General features: G+C 43.0%; 1 protein-coding gene across 1 annotated transcript; it reads right to left on the bottom strand.

Moving 5' to 3' along the window:
• Positions 1-16475: 16475 nt before the first annotated feature.
• LOC148932492 (uncharacterized) lies at positions 16476-16946 on the bottom strand. The gene has a single exon (XM_089065125.1). The coding sequence runs from the start codon at positions 16944-16946 to the stop codon at positions 16476-16478; it is 471 nt and encodes a 156-aa protein (XP_088921251.1).
• Between the last annotated feature and the right edge of the window lie 1870 nt (positions 16947-18816).

The following is an 18816-nucleotide window of genomic DNA, read 5'->3' as shown; positions in this document are numbered from 1 at the left end:
TGCCAAGTCCGCATACCAGGGTTCCTGTCCTACCTTCTCCTCGCCCTTGGTTGTTGCGTCCTGACCAGTAAGTCTCATCACTTCTTCCCAATCGATCTTTCTTGAGGAGAAAATCACTTCACATAAATGTTCTTCCGGGAATCGATCCCTTACATCTTCACTGTTCCCTTCTTGTATTATTCTGCTCAAGTGGTCCGCTACCTTGTTCTCAACTCCCTTTTTGTCTTCTACCTCCCAGTCCAATTCTTGTAAAAGCAGCACCCATCTGATCAGTCGGGGCTTTGACTCCTTCTTCGCAATGAGATACTTGATCGCCGCATGATCAGTATAGACGATGACTCTGGATCCCAGTAGGTACTACCTGAACTTCTCGAATGAATAGACAACCGCCAACATCTCTTTCTCGGTGGTGTCATAATTCCGTTGGGCTTGATTCAGGGTTTTCGATGCATAGAATATCACGTACCTTTTTCCGTCTATCTTCTGACCTAGCATGGCCCCCACTGCATAGTCACTAGCATCGCACATCACCTCGAAGGGGTGATCCCAGTCAGGAGCCTGAATGATCGGTGCAGAAATTAATTTTTCCTTAAGGAGGTTGAAGGCAACCTTGCAATGCTCATCGAAGACGAACTCTACCTCATTCTCGAGAAGCCTGGTAAGAGGTTGGGCAATCTTGGCGAAATCCTTGATAAATCTTCGATAAAATCCAGCATGGCCAAGGAAACCTCTTATTCCTTTCTGATCAGTAGGGAAGGGTAGTTTGGATATGACATCCACTTTAGCTTGATCCACCTGGATCCCTTTTTCTGACACCACGTGTCCTAGAACAATTCCTTCTGTAACCATAAAGTGGCATTTCTCAAAGTTCAAGACCAGACTCTTTGCTTGACACCTTCCTAGCACCATATCCAAATGTTGCAAGCACGAGTCGAAAGAGTCTCCATAGACAGTGAAATCATCCATGAATATCTCTATATAATCTTCAATAAAGTCCGAGAATATGCTCATCATGCACCGTTGGAAAGTACCTGGGGCGTTGCATAGGCCAAATGTAATACGCCTATACGCATAGGTTCCAAACGGGCACGTGAACGTGGTCTTGTCCTGGTCCTCCGGGTTCACATAAATTTGAAAGTATCCACTGTACCCATCCAAAAAGCAGAAGTACTTCCTCCCAGCCAGTCGCTCCAGCATTTGATCGATGAATGGCAGGGGGAAGTGGTCCTTCTTGGTTGCAGTGTTCAGCTTTCGGTAATCTATACACATTCGCCACCCAGTAACTAGTCTGGTGGGCACTAGTTCATTCCTCTCATTCTTAATCACCTGGATCCCTGACTTCTTGGGGACCATATGGATTGGGCTAACCCATTCACTGTCTGGCACCGAGTATATAATACCCAGTGAGATCAACTTCAAGATTTCCTTCAGTATCTCTTCTCGCATGTTTGGGTTCACCTTTCTTTGAGAGTCCCTATGCGCCTTGGATCCATCCTCTAGCCTAATGTTGGTGCATGCAGACGTCCGGGCTTATACCTACCAGGTCCGTAAGGCTCCATCCAATAGCCTTCTTGTTTTTGTTCAGCACAGTTAGTAGTCTTGCCTCTTGCTCTTCAGTCAACCCGCTGTTGATGATTACAGGGAATGAGTCTTCTTCCCCTAGGTATGCATACTTAAGGGTTGCTGGCAACTTTTTCAACTCCACTTGCGGGGGTTGTGTGTCCGTAGGTAGAGGGTTCTTCTTTGAATCCTCCTCTTGTTCCTGTTCAGCATCTGATTTTTCCTCCATACTGGTCGGTACCACGGCCCCTACGGATCCTGCTAGTTCTGACTTCTAACAGAATTTCGTAATTGCTTCTTCGATCTCTTCGTCAGTCAACCCTCGGCTACTGATCAGATCACACCATGCGGCTGCTTCCACATCAGCCTGGGCATACACGTCCAAGGCTTGGAGCTTTTCCTGCAATAATTCGGTCTCAAGAAATTCTTGGACTAGGGGGTCAATTACATCAACATAACATAGATTTTCAGAATCTATTGGTCTTTTCATGGCTTCATTGATGTCAAAGAAAAATTTCTCACCATTAAAGTCAATGCATATTGTCCCCTCGGCCATATCCACAATTGTCTTAGTCGTTCTTAAAAATGGTCTTCCTAACAATATCCCGCTAGACTCCCTAGCTTCTGGTTCACTCATTTTAATGACATAAAAATCAGCGGGATAAGTAAAGTTCTGTATCCTGACCAACACATTTTCTAACACACCCTCAGGATTGATACATCCTATCAGCCAGTTGGATCAACACTCTAGTATTCGACAATTTTACCCCCTTTAACCGATTATAAATGGATAACGGCATAACATTGATAGATGCTCCTAAATCACACATTGCATGCTCGATTTTCACATCTCCAATCGTTATAGGTAGGGTAAACATACCTGGGTCGGCTCTCTTGGGTGGTAGCTTCTCCTGTACAATGGCTGACGCTATTCCCTCCACCATGATCTTTCCATCCTCCTGGGCTTTCCCAGCTATGAACTCTCCTTTATAAACTTCCCCAGAGGGGGCAGTCTCACGGCTTGGAGGAATGGTATGGTGACATCCAACTTCCCAAAGATCGACATGAAATCCATAGGGTTTTCCTTCTTCCTCTTCATCACAAACCGATATGGAAACGGTTTTTCTCCCTTAGCTTCTCCAGTCAATCCTTGTGGAATTTCCTTTTGCTCCTCCTGGGCTTGAGGTTCCGATGTGGGTATTACTCCTCCCGGTTGCTCATTCCCAGGTTGTGTTTCTCCCTCCTTTTCTTCCACGGTAGGCTCCTTGTTTAGAAAAAACGGATCCTCCATCTGAGGCAGAGGCCTCTTGAGCTCTTCCGCTGGGATGACGTCGGTCAGCACCCCTTCTCTACTAGACTCCCCAACAGGGTTCTTGAGCTGAGGTCCATTATAGGCTGTCCCGGACCGCAGTGTAATTTTGCTCACATTCGCCTTTTCAGGTACATGGACTGTAGATGGGAGTTTCCCTGAGTTCCCTTTCATTTCGCCCACCGAGTTAGCGAGTTGGGCCAACTGTCTGTTCATCATGTCCATATTTGCCCTATGCTCCTTCTGGCACTTTGCATCCCTTGCATTGTTTCATTACTGGATTGCAAGTCATTTTTAATGCTTTGCTGCGAGGCAAGCATCTCCCCCATCATGTCCTCCATAGACCTCCTCGACCTGTTTGGCTGATGGAATTGGTTTGAGCTTTGGTGCTGGTTATACTGAGGCCTGAGAAATTTTGTTGGTTTTGGTTCGGTGGGTGCTGGTTATACTGGACAGGAGGGTTATACTGGTCGTGGTTTTGCTGGTACTGACTTTGGTTTTGGTGGTGGGTGTTATGTTGAGGCCCTGGGTTAAATTGGTTCTGGAATTGGTTTTGGTTCTGGTTTTGGTTTTGAGAGTTTCGCTGATGGGGTGGCACATAAGTAGGGTTCGGGTTCTGGTTTTGAGAGTTTTGGTTCTGAGGATGTTGGTTCCTTCCTACCCAGTTAGATTGGTAGTCAGGGTTTGTTGGTCCGCGGTTGGGATATTGGTTCGGTTGGGGGTTGGGTTGATTTGGAGCCTGATTTTGGTTCTGATTCTGATTTCCATCTCCCCATCGGAAATTTTGGTGGTCCCTCCACGGTGCATCTCTTTGTTTCCCCGGAATCCAATTGTTATTGGAATTGTAGTATCCTGCGGCATTTGCTTGCTCTACATCCAGCGAGTTGCCCGGCTGATCATATGGTAGTGCTGGGGCTTCTTGGCCTCCAGTTGGAGAAGGTGGTGGAGTGCTCTGCTTGATTGCAGTCAACAATTCCTTCTTTAATTCCTCCATCTTCAAGTCCATCCGTTCCTCCTGGTCAGTAGCCGAAGCACTCGCTACCCTTTCTCTGTTGTACCCATCTCTCGCGTTGTCGTACGTCTTCTTCGCATTCAACAGCTTGCGTAGCACCTTCTTGGCTTCACTTACTCTCAACTGGGTGAAATCGCCTCCAGATGATGAATTCGCCAGATCCTTGGTTTCCTTGTTCATCCCCTCATAGAAGGTGTGGTCCACCTCTATCTCCTTCATGCGATGGTTGGGGCATGACTCCAGAAGGCTCATGTACTTCTCCCAGTACTCGCTCTGGGTTTCATCATATTCTTGCCTTATGCACGATATTTTCCTCTTCAATGCGCTTGTCTTTGAAGACGGGAAAAACTCGGCTAGGAAAACTGACTTGAAATCAGCCCATGTATTGATAGAGTCGGCTGACAGGCGCATGAACCAAGTGTTGGCCTCTCCCTTCAGGACAAAAGGCAGGGCTTTCAGTCTGCAATCGTCCTCGCTCGCTCCTGCTGGCCGCCTCTGTGCCTTACAGATTTTGCATAACTCATTTAAGAATTCGTATGGTCCCTCGTAGCTCTTCCCACAGTAAGTCGGTAAGATTGCGATAACGTGGGGTTTCACATCACAGGCGGTCTGGCCTGGGGTGACCACTATGGCTTGTGGGGGATCTTCGTCGGCGTGTGCGGTAAGTGTTGCAAGCTCGGGATCGTCCTCACCATGGTCAGCCATCCTCACTAGTGTTCTTACTGGCTGGGGTGGAAGCTCCGAGAGTTGGTACTCTGGCTCCTCTTTCTCTTCGTCGCTACTCGTGCCTAGGTCGGACAGTGCTGTCGACAGACCAGAACGAGTGGTAACGAGTATTGTTCCTCGGGGAAGTATCCTTGGTCTCCACTAGCCAGGATCCGAGCCACTTCTCATAAACTGAAAACAAAAAGAAAAGAAAAATTATAAACAGTATGTACACCAAAAAGATCACACACAATAACAGGTATGAACGCCATCCATCCCCGGCAACGGCGCCATTTTGAAGGTGCCCGGTTTCCTTTCCACTCTTTCGGGTGTTTTGTGGTTTATTGTATGTAATTTTGGAGTGTATCCAACTGATCAGGAAGAGATTCCCGACCCAGCTGAGTCGTTGGTACGATAACCGGGACCTGGCCTCAAACAAGTTTCCTCAACCCACTTCTACTGGTTAGTATAATGGAGGTAAGGGTCGAATCCCACGAGGATGGACACGTTTTGATAACTGCGGTGACTTTCCTGGGTGTTTGGTTAGCTACCACGCTTGGGTTGAGATTTTACCTAGACAGGAAATAAAGGTGGTACTCTACTGACTAGTAGGCGGGAAAATAACAGACATGTGGGAGAGTTCGTGAAAATAGGGGACGAGGTGTATCAGAGACATATGGAAAGTGGACAGTTACTAAAGGTGGAAATTTTGACTACAAGGTATATCTGTTGGCTGGGGGCTTTCTGACAGGTCTGGATAGTACATCTGAAAAGTAGGGAACAAAAGCAAAAGTAACTTAAAAGTAAAAGTGGTCCAATAAAGTTGATTTTGACGTTTTCTTCCTCACCAAGTATTGACAAAAATCATATGAACACAGACACCATAACTAAAACTTCAGATTCGTAAATTCAAACTCGAGATCCATCGATTAAAATGCTTAAACTTAAATTAAACGGTAACACATCAAATATACTTCTACTGACTGACATGCAAGGTGGTAATCACAACGCAGAAAAGAAACTCATGCACGAAAACTTGACTAAGCATAGCTACAACCTTTGAATCAACAACTCCCGATAAGAAAACACTTAGAAATTGAAAGCAATAACTAAATCTAACTTTCCTAGGCAGAATGAAGCAAACTCGAACCAAAGTGACATGCGAAATAGAAACTTCATAACGTGAATGTTGGAAAATAACAAAGTACTTCAAAAGAGCAACAACGATGAGTGTTTGCAATAACTTAAATGATGAAAACCAGTAAACTTTAAACTAAGAAAGCGATTAAGATTGTTTATGCCACTCCGGGTGATGATACTACTACACTGCTACGATAACTGGCTGGAATGACGGACTGATGACTTCTCCGGCAAACTCTTGGACGTCAAGTGACCATGGTTGTGGCGAGGAACGAAAAGTAGGATAATGCTGAAGGAACTGATCTTCTAGAGAGAATTCTACTAAGTGTGATTGTCGAACTAACTCCCAAAAAAAAACTCATTTTCTCTCTCCAAGTGGCTTCTTTTATAGGGAGGCTTGCCCTTGCTTTTAGGGTAGTCTTCTCCCGCGTTTTGACCTTTTTGCCCTTGTCAATGATCATCCCAGCTATCCTCCTTCTCCATCTCGAGCCTTTTCTCTGGCATGCATCCTGGTCATTATCGCACCCTTCTGGCGCCCTTTTCAGTTGCATCACACGAATCGTCACCTACTGACTTGGATCCTTCAATCCTGCACACTTAAGCAACTGTTTTGCAGATAATACATGAATTTCACGACATACTGACCAGTAACCAAGGCTTAGAATACGACTTATCAAACTGCTCACACTTACCACATGCTTGTCCTCAAGCGTGAAGACAAACAAAAAGAAATAAGTCGTATTCGAGCCTGGTTACTCCCCTGACCGACTCTACTTAGCTAGACTCAAGACTTTGACGCAAAAGAAAAGAAATCAAAATAACGACACAAACACATAACACATATAGTTAACTTAAACACATAGAACAGGCTATATTTTCAACCACCCTTCCCCTCGAGATCAGGTGCAATCCGGCTTTAGGCAGCCTTGAACTTTCGCCGCCCCCCTTTTCTTCCCCAGTCAGTATATCTGCTTGTCAGTGTCAACCAATCCTAGGCCAAACACTGGGTTCACTCAGTCACTCATTCCTCACAGGGGATGTTATGACTGTTTTCTCTCAACGCTAAACCACAGATGTTTCGGACTTAGATCTCACATGCAGCTTCTGAAGGTCTTTAAGGCTTATAATGGGGCTAGTGGTTTGTAGTGTTGGGGTAGTTGTCCCTAAGGCTCTAGGGTTCAAAAACTAACTACATATTTGATGAGGGAGAACTGTGTGCATTTGGGACTGCTGTTCCTCATAGGTGTGTTGTATTTCCATAACCATTTTGGCCTCTGATTTCGTGCAGCTCTGCACGATCTGTTGGAATGCAGTCACTCTTAATTCTCCCTGCTGTAGAGTTTGTATTATGATTCTCTTCAAATGTTAGTTTAGAACTCGACCGCGGTTGAGGTTGGTATTGAGGTTGATCTGGACAAGTGTGGTCTGGGTAGAACTGGGTGTTTTGACATTAATCTCCTGTTTCAGGGAGACATGTCTGGTGAAGGTGACTTGGGTATGAAGGGTAGGGGCTGGAGTAGTAAGGTTGGTGTGTTGGTGGATAGAACTTGTAGCTTTGATATCCAGAGTCGGGTTGGTAGCTTGGACGTTCCATTTGCCAGGTGGGTGTTGGGGTAGAGATTGGGTAAGGTTCTGCATAGGATTGGAAATTCTGATTCTCCTCTGCCCTGCTCCATTCTCCACCATATGGATATTCCTGTTGCTACACCCCCGCTTGGCCATGAGGGTTCCATCTTCCATTCGTGTTCCAAGGCTCCCCTGTAGTGTGGTGGTGGTTCACCTGCTCAGCTTGGAAGTGGGTTTGGATAGGAACGGTTGAGTGTTGGCTGGATTGGATCACTGATTTGAGTGCTTCTTCTAGATTGTCGATCCAGCTCTCCTGTAGATTGTCCTTGTTGTATGTGGGAGTATTTTTCACTTTCTCCTATAATGAGGGCTCTTCTGCATCCTCGTACTCCCTCTTGGCGGTTAACAGCGTTTCTAGGAAAATCTTGGCCTTGCTTAACCTCAACTTGTAGAAGCTTCCTCCACTGGATGAGTTCACCAAGTCCTTGCTCTGTGCATCCATTTCATCATAAAATTTTGAGTATACCTCCACTTCCTTCACGTTGTGATTTGGAAAGGCTTTTAGAAGGCTTTGGTATCTGTCCCAATATTTTCCCAAGCTCTCACCATACCCTTGGGTGGCCTCCCTGATTTCCCTCCGTCATGCAGTTGTGATTGATGCTGGGATGTAGTGGTTTAGGAACTCCATTTTGAATTCTGCCCAGGTGTTGATGCTGTTGGGCTCCAAACCTCTAAACCATGCATCTATTTCCTTCTTCAGAGAGAGGGGAATGACTCTTAGCTTGAGGTCCTCCTCACTTGACTCCTCTGGTCTCTTCTGCACTCCGCAAATTTTTTTGAATTCACGAAGGAAATAATCGGGTTATCGGCATCAGTCCCCAAGAAGGTAGGTAAGATGGTAAGCACTTCTATGTACACGGCTCTCTTCCCCTCTGTGATAGATATGGCAGATAACTATTCAGCCAAAGCGTGAGCATAGATCGAATCTATCTCCGTATCTCTCGCTCGTTCCTCCCCATGGTCTGGGGTAGCTATCACTTCCAGTGGGTCCACCATGGCGGTGTTCTCACTCTCTCCACAGTAGACCCTTGATTCAGTCGGTGGTGGAGTGGGATGTGGTTCCTCTTGATCAGTTTGTGGCTCCACTCCTTCTTCTGCTTCTTGCCTTGTTGACTCAGGGCCTTCGAGCTGGGGTAAATAAAAAACAACAAAAAGTTTATTTATAAAATTTAAACTAAATTTCCTAACTAAAACCTGAGACGCTCTGCCCATCTAAGTGTCTTTTAGCTTCTGCAGTCCCTTGGGCTAGCACAAAAATGGAAGGTGATCAGTCCTCATAGACAAGGATGTTGATCTTCCCTAGTTGCCTGAGCTATCTCAAAACTACAAACAAAACAACAAACAAAGAAGACATAAAATATTTACACCCAAGGTATCTGACAACAACTTAACCTATATGCCATCATCCCCGGCAACGGTGCCATTTTGTTGTCGCCTCCTTTTGAGACCACGTTATCTATCTTCTTCATCTTTAAAGTTGGGAAATCGACCTGATCAGACCAGCCTATTTCTACTTGTTTCACCTGCAAAAAGCGGGTTAGTGGATCTGGTAAAAGCTCAGGCTCATCAAGCTGAGTGGCTCCGACTCGAGTGAGGAGAAGGGAAGAGCTGACAGGAGGGCGATTGAACAAAAAACGTAACCCACTAATACTATTTGATTGGTATATGAAAGTAAGGATCGATCCCATAGAGATGATGCATTGTGAATTGTTTGTGTGATACGGCTTGGGGCTCGGCTGCTGCCACGCTTTACTTTGGGGATGGGTTAAGTTTAACTACTGGGTTTGAAAAGAAAAACTAAGTTGAACAACAAAAGTACCCTACTTGATCAACTCAGAAAACATTACTATAAAAAGAAAAACGGAATAAACTGGATTGTCAGGCCCCTGCAGAAAGGAACGAAAAAGCAAAATAACTTTACCAGAATCGTCTTCCTCAATAGATCAGCGTAAAGAAAACAGGGCAGCAACAGATCTGAAAAGTTGAAGAAGACGAAACAAAAGAAAACACATAAAACTTAAAATTACTTCTACGATCTAAGCTACGACAACGTAAAAACTCTAACTACGGCTATTACATGCAGAAATGAAAAGAAAACACCTAGATCTAAACAGAGAACAAAGACTCAAACAGAAAACATCAAATCTAAGCTAAGACTCAACATAAAACATGAAAGAGAAAACAGATCTAACACATTAAACCGGAAAACAAGCACGAAGCTAGAAAACAAGAACAAAAACTTAGATTAAACTAGAACAAAACAGGAAAAAGTCAATTACATGGAAATAAAACAGGAAATAAGCTAGGAAAGCGGTAAATTGTCCATCACCCCTTCTCAGAATGGGATTACAGAAGTGGAAACGAAAATGTGCGAGAAAATTGCAACAGAAAGCAGCTAACTACCAGCTATCTAGACGGAACCAAGTGTGTGCAGGAGATTAAAAGTGAGGAAACGAAGAGAGCTTTGATTTCAGCCCTGGAAGAGAGCTAGAAACACTACCTACGCTAAAGAGAACCCCCCTAAACTACTAAGCAGGAAATGAAAATGGGGGAACTCCTCTCTCTTAGTGTGCAAGGCTCTTTTATATAGGGAGGCGTAGGGCACTGATCCCTACGGCACCACCCCCTTGAAATGACATTTTTGCCCTTCACACTCTAGAGTGGAGTTCGTAGTCTTTTCTCCAGCGCAGAGATTGGCTGGGTTGATAATTGACTTGATCAGCTTAAATGCCACCTCTTTTCTCCTCCTTTTCCCAACTTTTTCTTTCGCCCTGTGGAATGATGTGATCTTCGGTTTCTGAAGAAATCTACACACACCTGGCTCAAAGAGGGACGTTAGTTCGCTGATTTCAGTGCAATTTTACTTGGTCTAGCCGTTCTAGTTTCTCCTCTGGCTCCCATGGGAGCCAGAGTGCTTTGCTCTCTTTGTCGAAGATGGTTCATATTGTGCAGAAGACAGTTGGTTTGTAGTGATGGTAGGTCTGGGTTTCCTTTTCAGTCCTAGTGAGGCAGGGTAAGATGGTCGATGCTCCTCTTTTCTCCGGGATATCATCCTATCAATAAGGTTAACAAACTTCGTCATTTACCATTTCTCACCTTCCATCAACTCATGTTGTTCTGCACTGACTTCTATAAGCGTGTCTACCGCTTCCTCCATGAGATTTTTCCAACCACGAGGTGCAGCCTTGTCCTCGTCATCTGTCTCGGTCAGGTTGTGAATGTCCGCTACCTAACATGTGGTTCCCTGCTGCACCCCCGCCTCCTCTTGGGTTTCCACTGATTTTCCTTTCGGCCTTAGTTTAATCTCTTGTATTTCCCGATTTGCATCTGCCCCTAGCTTCTCAATTACTCGATTCATTTCTTCCCTTCCTGGCCTATTACTCAGCCCCAGCCTTCTCATTCTGATCCCCCATCTTGCCTCACGGTCTTCACCTGAACTTAGTCCAAGCGAGGAGGAAGATCTAGAACCCAACTCTTCTTCTCCACTCTTCTCCAAATTGGCTCCTCTTATAGCCTTCCTAATAATTCTAGTGTGCGAACCCCCTAACGCATCGAGCATCGGGATTGCTTCGTCTTCTGGGTCGGCTATCGCAAGGGTTTCCCGGATTTGTCGTCGAGTGGAAGTCTTCCACGATTTCCTGGACGCGGAGGATTTGTCCATAGGTGGTGGAATTTGTTTGCGCCTGACCCGAGAGAAAAGGATTTAGGGTTTTTGGAGAATAGAGATGCTTATGGGTTTTGGAAGTTAGAGAAGATTTAGGGCTCGGTTCCGAAAATGAAATGAGAGAGAGAACGCTTAGTTAGATCAAGGTGAGAGGGAAGGGTGTGAACAGTCATCATGACGTTAGTGACCGTTCACCTTCTTCGATAATTTGAATTTCAAAATTTTTCACTTTTCCCCCTCTTTTCACCTTTCTCAATTAAAAACAAATTAGAGTAATTCGCTCTTTCATTTTTTTTCGCGAAACCTTATTACTTATTTTTATTTCGAGATTCTTTTTTTTCTGAAATTCTCTTTTTATGTGGTTAAGCAAAAAGAGAGTTGTGAGACAGATTACTCCCTGAAATTTTGTAGTCTCTGACCCCGTTGCCTTTTGCATATTTGACTGGATCAAGTCAATCCGGGTTCCTTCTCAACTTGATCAGTTTAGGCATCAGTAAACTTTCTGAAAATAATTTGGAGATCTTAACTAGACTCCTCTTCTCGCCTTCCACTTTTTTTTCCGGGGGACCATCTTTCACACGGTATCCCGCTTTTTCCGATGATGCATGTACATCCCTAGAACTTTCTTAATCTATTTGGGACGTACTTCAGAGTGAGGAGGCTTGCCCAACTTTTGTATTCTCCTTATTCTCTCCTCCTCCTTCCACTCTGGTTCTTCCTTCTCGTGGCTACAACCCTCAGATTTATTTATCACTGGAGGTGGTTCTTCTGTCAGTGTACTTTCTTCTTTCACCATGATTGTGAATTCTTTCACCTTCTCTTTTGGTGTATGCACTATGTCTGATTGGAGATAGAACGGTGTATTGTCGATTCCCTCACCACACTCGATGGCCTCGTCACGCTTGAAGGCCTCTTCCTACTCATGAGACTCATCGCATGCCTCCTCTAGAATTTCCTTTGATAAATCATCTTCAGGAGGTGTGGTAATCGATTTTTCTTCAGTTTTCACTCTCTCCTCATCTGCTTTCGTCTCCTCAGTCTCTTTTTCTTCAGGTAGTGCCTCTGACTTTTTCTCAGTTTCAGCTGGTTCTTTCTTCTCAGCTTTCCCTACTCCTTCTTCCATCCTTGCACTCTCATTCGCCTCAGACTTGGTCCTAGAAGGGAATCGGGAAGTTCAAGAGTAAAAGGACGCTAGAAGGGTGCAATACTGACCAGGATGCATGCCCAAAGGCTCGAGATGGAGAGAAGACGATTGCTGGTATGCGGCCAACTATTTGACTGGGCAAAAGCGACAATTTGCAAGGAAGAACAACCCTACCTTTTAGGGAAAGCCTCCCTATAAATAAAAGGTCACATGAAGGAAGGAGTATCGATCCATCTATCTTTCAAGCAATTCATCCATTCATGCTCCATAATCCACCTACCAACACAAGCTCACTTAGAAACCACACTCGGAAGTCTTAGCTCTGAGGCGGAGGCCAGCTCTTCAACTCTCGTTCCTCTCCACCAGGCATGACCACTTGAATCCGACCGAGTTCCACCGGAGATCATCCACCGTCTACTCTTCCAGCCGTTTTAGTCGCCAAAAACTGTTTCATCGCTAAAGTTGCAAAAACAATCTTTACTTGTTTTCTTAGTTTCATTTCAAATTTCATTTTTAGCTTGTTGGATCTTGTTAGTGTTTGGGAAAACGCAGCGGAAATTGCAAAAACAAATAAATCCACAAAAGAATCTATTTAGGTGATTATGTGAATCGATTCAATTTCATGCTTGAACATGTAGAGACATATAATTGCGCAATTAATCACATAATTTAAATTAAATTATGATGTTGAATACTTACAATAATGATTCTCCAAAGAATCAAAGTGGCTTGCTACTTTTCCACATGTAGATCTTGAAGCTTGATTGTAAATGCAAGACCAAAGATCTTCTAACCTATGATCCTTAACTCTATAGATCTAAATTCCTTGTGGGAGGAATCTTTTAGAAATTATAAGGATCTTTGAAGGAGAAGACAAGAAAATCAAGAACACACAAAGAGGAATTTCGAATTCCTCTATTAGAGAGAGATGGTCAAAAATTCCAAGTGTGGAGGCTAAGGTTTTGAGTTGTATATTGTCTCCTCTCCTTACTGATACGCTCGCATTTTGCACTATTTTAAGGCCATTATTTGGTCCATTTTTAATGTCAAAGTTGCATTACATGTCCATTATTTGCATATTTTATCTATTTTGGTATTTTGACATGTTTTGTGAGAAATGTGCATATTTGAGCCTAAAAAGGGAGTAAAAACGCTAAGTAAGAAATTTGGAGCTTCTCCGGCGACCGCCGCAACACTTCCGGCGACCGGCGGCGCTTATCGGAGACAAAGACACGCCCGGCGACCGCCGGGAAGTGCGTGGCGACCGCCGGCCAAGGTGCGGCGGCCTGCCACAAAAATGCGGCGCACGACAGCTGTATTCAAACTCAATTTTCCAGCTATCCTGAAGTCCTATCAGGGCGTTCTACACACCATTTTCTTCGTCTTGAAACTAGCTTCAAGATTGTACAAGAGTCACCTCAATCGGAGTTCTGTGGAGAGAGTTATAGCCGTTCTACCAAAGTCGCGCAAAGTTGCCAGCTGCAATCTAGGCGGAAATTTGAAGAATGAAAGAAGATATTACCTTGTGAAGCCAAATCTTTTCCTTCTACTATGGGGAATGAAAATTGCATCTTTCCTAATGCTCGGAGGAAACTTATTACCAAATTTAAATCCTTCTCAAACCTATATATACCCCATAACCTCATTTATAGAATTCAACCCTTCCGTATAGCCCCCAAAAGGGGAGCTTTCATAGCTCCTCCTCCAACCCTAATCTTTCATCTTCTTTTTGCCAATTACTTCCATAGCATAAATTTGAGAGTTCTTCATTGTGCAAGGGGTTGGAGAAAGAAGCAAGAACATCAAGAACGACAAGGATTCAACCTACGGGTTTTATTTGCTTTAGTTTTATGTTCCAATTGTTTTCACTACAATCTATGTTTTTAGCTTATTCAATTATGTCTAACTAAATTCATAGGATTCTTTGGATGTGTTAGTAACATTTATTCGTTTATACAATTCCTTTTTCTATTTAATATCCGTTTTGTTTTTACTTTGTTTCTTCCCTAAGTAGTTCTGATGCTGCATGATTGAGTGACACAATCGTGTATGATTTAATATAGCTTGCTTCATAACTGTGGCAGAGTTCTAGCGAGTTAGATTCACTTAGTAGACGCTACAGTTAGCTTCCCTTAAAACTGCACTGTTAATTGAGAGTAGGGACTTTTCAAGGGTCTTAGGAGCATTTTGGAGTTACGTGTTAGGATTGACAACCCTAATCTTGTAATCAACGTTTGCATCGCATGAGCATAAGTTAGGTGACTCGTCCTTTCAAAGTATAAACTATGCTAGGGTATTGTAGTTGGAATTTGTATAACCATAATTGTGAACGCACATCCATGGAATTCTCTTATCTCTCATATTTTATCTTTGTGATTTAATTGCATTTAGTTGTTTGATTGCTTTTAGTTGTTTTTACTTTCAAAAACCCAAACTTCTCCTTGTTTCTCTAGATAGTATTTGACGCTTAGTACATAATAGCCAGTTGCAATTATATTCCCCGTGTTCGATATCCCAGTACTGACCTTTAGCTATACTAGATCTACCATGTATACTTGCAGGTATTTTTAGTGCTAATAAAAAGTGCATCACTTACATCCTTATTTATAGAGTTTATGACGGGATAGGTTAGGGATCTATGGGGCTTGGATTAGGCCTCCCCAATTGGACCTTCTTTACTAATTAAATTATAACCCATAATTCAATATAAGGCCAATGGAATATTTCTTGTGCCACTATCAAAGAAATACTGACCGCCCATCCAATCCGTGATTACAAAGACGTGTCTATACTTTAGATCCATTCAATGCTATACCACACCAGTGTCACTAGTCATTCTCAAGGTAAAGACGACTTCCGGATGGACACTGCAACTTTTCACAATAGGTAGCCAAGGCCTATCTAGGTTGTGAAAAAGTTTTACTTCTACAAGGTACCGGTTTGGCCACCTACTGTGATGACCTATTCCACGACCCAACCTTCAATGTAGAAGACTTAGACTGATTTTACTTTCCGGCGTTTTAATTATATAATTTAATATATAATTAGATACGGTCAATACCCATTAAAGTAAAATACACAGTATGAAGAAAACATTTATTATTCTCATTAAATGAATAGTGCTTACAATATACAAGCAATTTATCAAATTCAAAATAAACTCAAAAAATGCTTTTTAGTATATATGTTCCAACAGTTAGAACTTAAATCTTCAGCTGCTTTTGAAGTCTTTTGTTGCGATCCCCACATTTGCTATGGAAGTTGTTACTTTTCTTTTGTTTTCTTTGATCGCCGTTGCATTTCATTCTGTTTAATTTAGAATTCTACTATTTACATCTAAGTTCCAAGTATTGAAGCATGTTTTCGTTTGCGTAGGCTAGATCTGAGTTTGTTAGCTAGCATTACGAGTTTTCTTTGTTCCGACCATGAGTTTTTTCACTTTACGTTGTTGTCGTCACCTTGCATGTTAGTCAGTAAGAAAAGACGGCCTAACATCCTCCTAAATCAACTTAAACACTATGTAAACTTAGGCAGACTAGGAGCAAGTTCTAGAAACATATACATGCATACAGATAAATCACACAAGAAAGAATTTAAGGCTCAAATCTCACAAGGTAAAAGCACGATTCAAGGCGAACAAGCAATTCACTAATTATGCACCTTTTCACCCAACCATCATATCAAAACGTTAAGCCACACTTAAACATAGATGTAATATAATATCATTGGCAACTCGGTCTAATGTGTCCCTAAGCATGCGTGTTTCTAAGTTCTTCATGTTATGTTCATGACATGGATTCAAGAAAACATTTTTAGAACACAAAAATCTCCTACGGGTTTTTGGAAAATTAAAGCAAAAACAAACTAACAACAAAAAGAAAACCCTAAACTCATGGTCCACCACTTCATCCCCCCAAACTTATTTACAACAAAGTGTAAAATAAGTTTGTAGAGTCGGTAGGGACGTGAGTATACTACTGAAAAAAAACGTACCCTGAAAAATTTCGCGTAGAGGTTGAGCGGGGCGAAAATTCGAAGAATTTCGAAAAATCGCGCTGGAAAATTGTGCCCAGTTGGCGGTCCGCCGCAGCTGTTCGGCGGTCGCCGCACGTCAAAGATGCTTTCCAGCGTTCAGGTGGCGGACCGCCGCAGAGCTTGCGGCGGTCGCCACGGAGAGGTCAGAACCTGCGAAAATTTTTGCAAAGCACAAAATTAAACCAAAACCAAAAATACTTAAAATTAAAGCAAAAATTGTTGGGTTGCCTCCCAACAAGCGCTCCTTTAGAGTCATTAGCTTGACTTTTACCCCCCTTTTTCACTCCTTGGGTGGCTCTTCGAGACCAACCTCTTCATCTAACACTTTGTCTGCACTGTAATACTTCTTAACACGGTGACCATTTGCTTGAAACAACTGTCCATCCGGGGCTAGTAACTCAACTGTTCCACTATCATAGATTTTCTTGATTATGTATGGACCAGTCCACTTGGACTTCAACTTCCCGGGAAACAAAGATAGTCTCGAGTTATGCAACAAAACCACATCCCCCAAGGTGAGCTCTCTTGGACTGATCATCCTATCATGATAAGCCTTCATTCGCTCCTTGTAGATGGATGAACTATCATAAGCCTCCATTCGAAATTCGTCTATCTCGTTAAGAAAAAGACGTCTTTCCTCACCGGCCATTTGAAAATCTTGATTCAACTTCTTGATTGCCCAATACGACCTGTATTCCAACTCAAGAGGCAAATGGCATGACTTTCCAAACACAAGTTGATAAGGAGACATACCTATGGGACCCTTGTAGGCAGTGCAGTAAGCCCATAACGCATCTTCCGACCGAAGTGCCCAATCTTTTCTGTTCACACTCACCGTCTTTTGAAGAACCGACTTGATCTCTCTGTTTGCTAATTCCGTTTGTCCATTCGCCTACGGATGGTATGGAGAAGTGACCCTATGCTTGACTCCATATTTGTCCAACACGTTGTCTAACCATCTATTGTTGAAGTGAGATCCTCCATCACTAATGAGGGCACGAGGAGTACCAAACCTACAAAAAATATTCTTTCTAACAAAAGCAGTAACCACTTTAGAATCGTTAGTTCTGGTTGGAATTGCTTCCACCCATCTAGAAACATATTCTACTGCAAGTAAGATATATTGGTACTCTCCTGATTTTGGGAATGGTCCCATAAAATCTATCCCCCATACATCAAACAATTCCACCTCAATAATGTTATTCATAGGCATCTCCTTCTTCTTAGTGATTCCCCCCGTGCGCTGACATTCATTACATTGAAGAACAAAACTAGCAGAGTCGCGGAATATGGTGGGCCAATAGAAACCGCTTTGGAAAATCTTTATTGCGGTCCTTTGCACACCAAAATGTCCTCCAGTAGGGGATGAATGACACTTCTCAACAATGGCCGCCCAATCCTCTTGAGGTACACACCTCCTAAGTATAGTATCTGCACATCTTTTAAACAAGTAGGGCTTATCCCAAAAATAAGATCGTACATCTCTATAAAATTTCTTCTTCTGATAAGGAGTGAGATCAGGAGGATGTACCTTGGCTGCCAAATAATTGACAATATCAGCGTACCATGGGAAAGTGGCTTGAGTGAAAAACAGATGTTCATCGGGAAAATCCTCGTTGATTTCAAGTGATAAGTCTTCTCCTTCCACCGGATGTTCCAACCGCGACAGATGATCGGCCACAACATTTTCACACCCTTTTCTGTCTCTTATCTCAACATCGAATTCCTGAAGTAACAAAATCCATCGAATGAGCCTGGGTTTTGCTTCTTTCTTTGCGAACAGATGCCTTATAGCTGCATGGTCAGTATAAACAATAGTTTTAGCCCCCACAAGATAAGCTCTAAATTTATCAAAAGAATACACGATAGCGAGCATCTCCCTTTCGGTAGTCGTATAATTAGCTTGAGCAGAATCTAAAGTTCTACTAGCATAATAAATGACTCTAAAAATCTTGTTCCTCTTTTGTCCCAAAGCTGAGCCAACTGCAACATCACTTGCATCACACATAATCTCGAATGGTTGACTCCAATCTGGGGTAATGAGAATGGGAGCGCTCACTAGAGCTTTCTTCAAGGTCTCAAAAGCCTGCAAGCAATCAGAAGTAAAATCAAATTTCACATCTTTCTCAAGCAATTTACAAAGAGGTTTAGAGATTTTTGAAAAATCCTTGATGAATCTCCGGTAGAAGCCAGCATGTCCTAGAAAACTTCTTACTCCCTTCTCATTGCACGGAGGCGGGAGCTTTTCAATGGCTGCAATTTTTGCCCTGTCGACTTCTATACCTGCAGAGGACACTTTATGTCCTAGAACTATACCTTCTTTCACCATAAAGTGACATTTTTCCCAATTGAGAACTAGGTTAGTTTCCACACATCTCTGCAAAACCTTAGCCAAATTTTCAAGACAGTGATCATAGGATTTGCCAAATACCGAAAAATCATCCATAAAAACCTCCATTACTTTCTCAATTAAATCATGAAATATAGCCATCATACATCTCTGAAAAGTAGCGGGAGCATTACATAGCGCAAAAGACATTTTTCTATACGCAAAAATACCATAAGGACATGTAAAGGCAGACTTATGTTGATCCTCGGGAGCAATAGCAATTTGATTATAA

This window comes from Salvia hispanica, chromosome 2 (assembly GCF_029641045.1).
Source record: "Salvia hispanica isolate PSC_SH4W2 chromosome 2, Shi_PSC_v1, whole genome shotgun sequence".
NCBI classification, from domain to species: domain Eukaryota; kingdom Viridiplantae; phylum Streptophyta; class Magnoliopsida; order Lamiales; family Lamiaceae; genus Salvia; species Salvia hispanica.
Note: the sequence above shows the minus strand (reverse complement) of the source record. Positions and strands in the feature narration are given on the sequence as shown.

Coding starts and splice junctions, on each gene's coding strand:
- LOC148932492 (XM_089065125.1), bottom strand. CDS start 16,946: ATGTCTCCTTATCAACTTGTGTTTGGAAAGTCATGCCATTTGCCTCTT.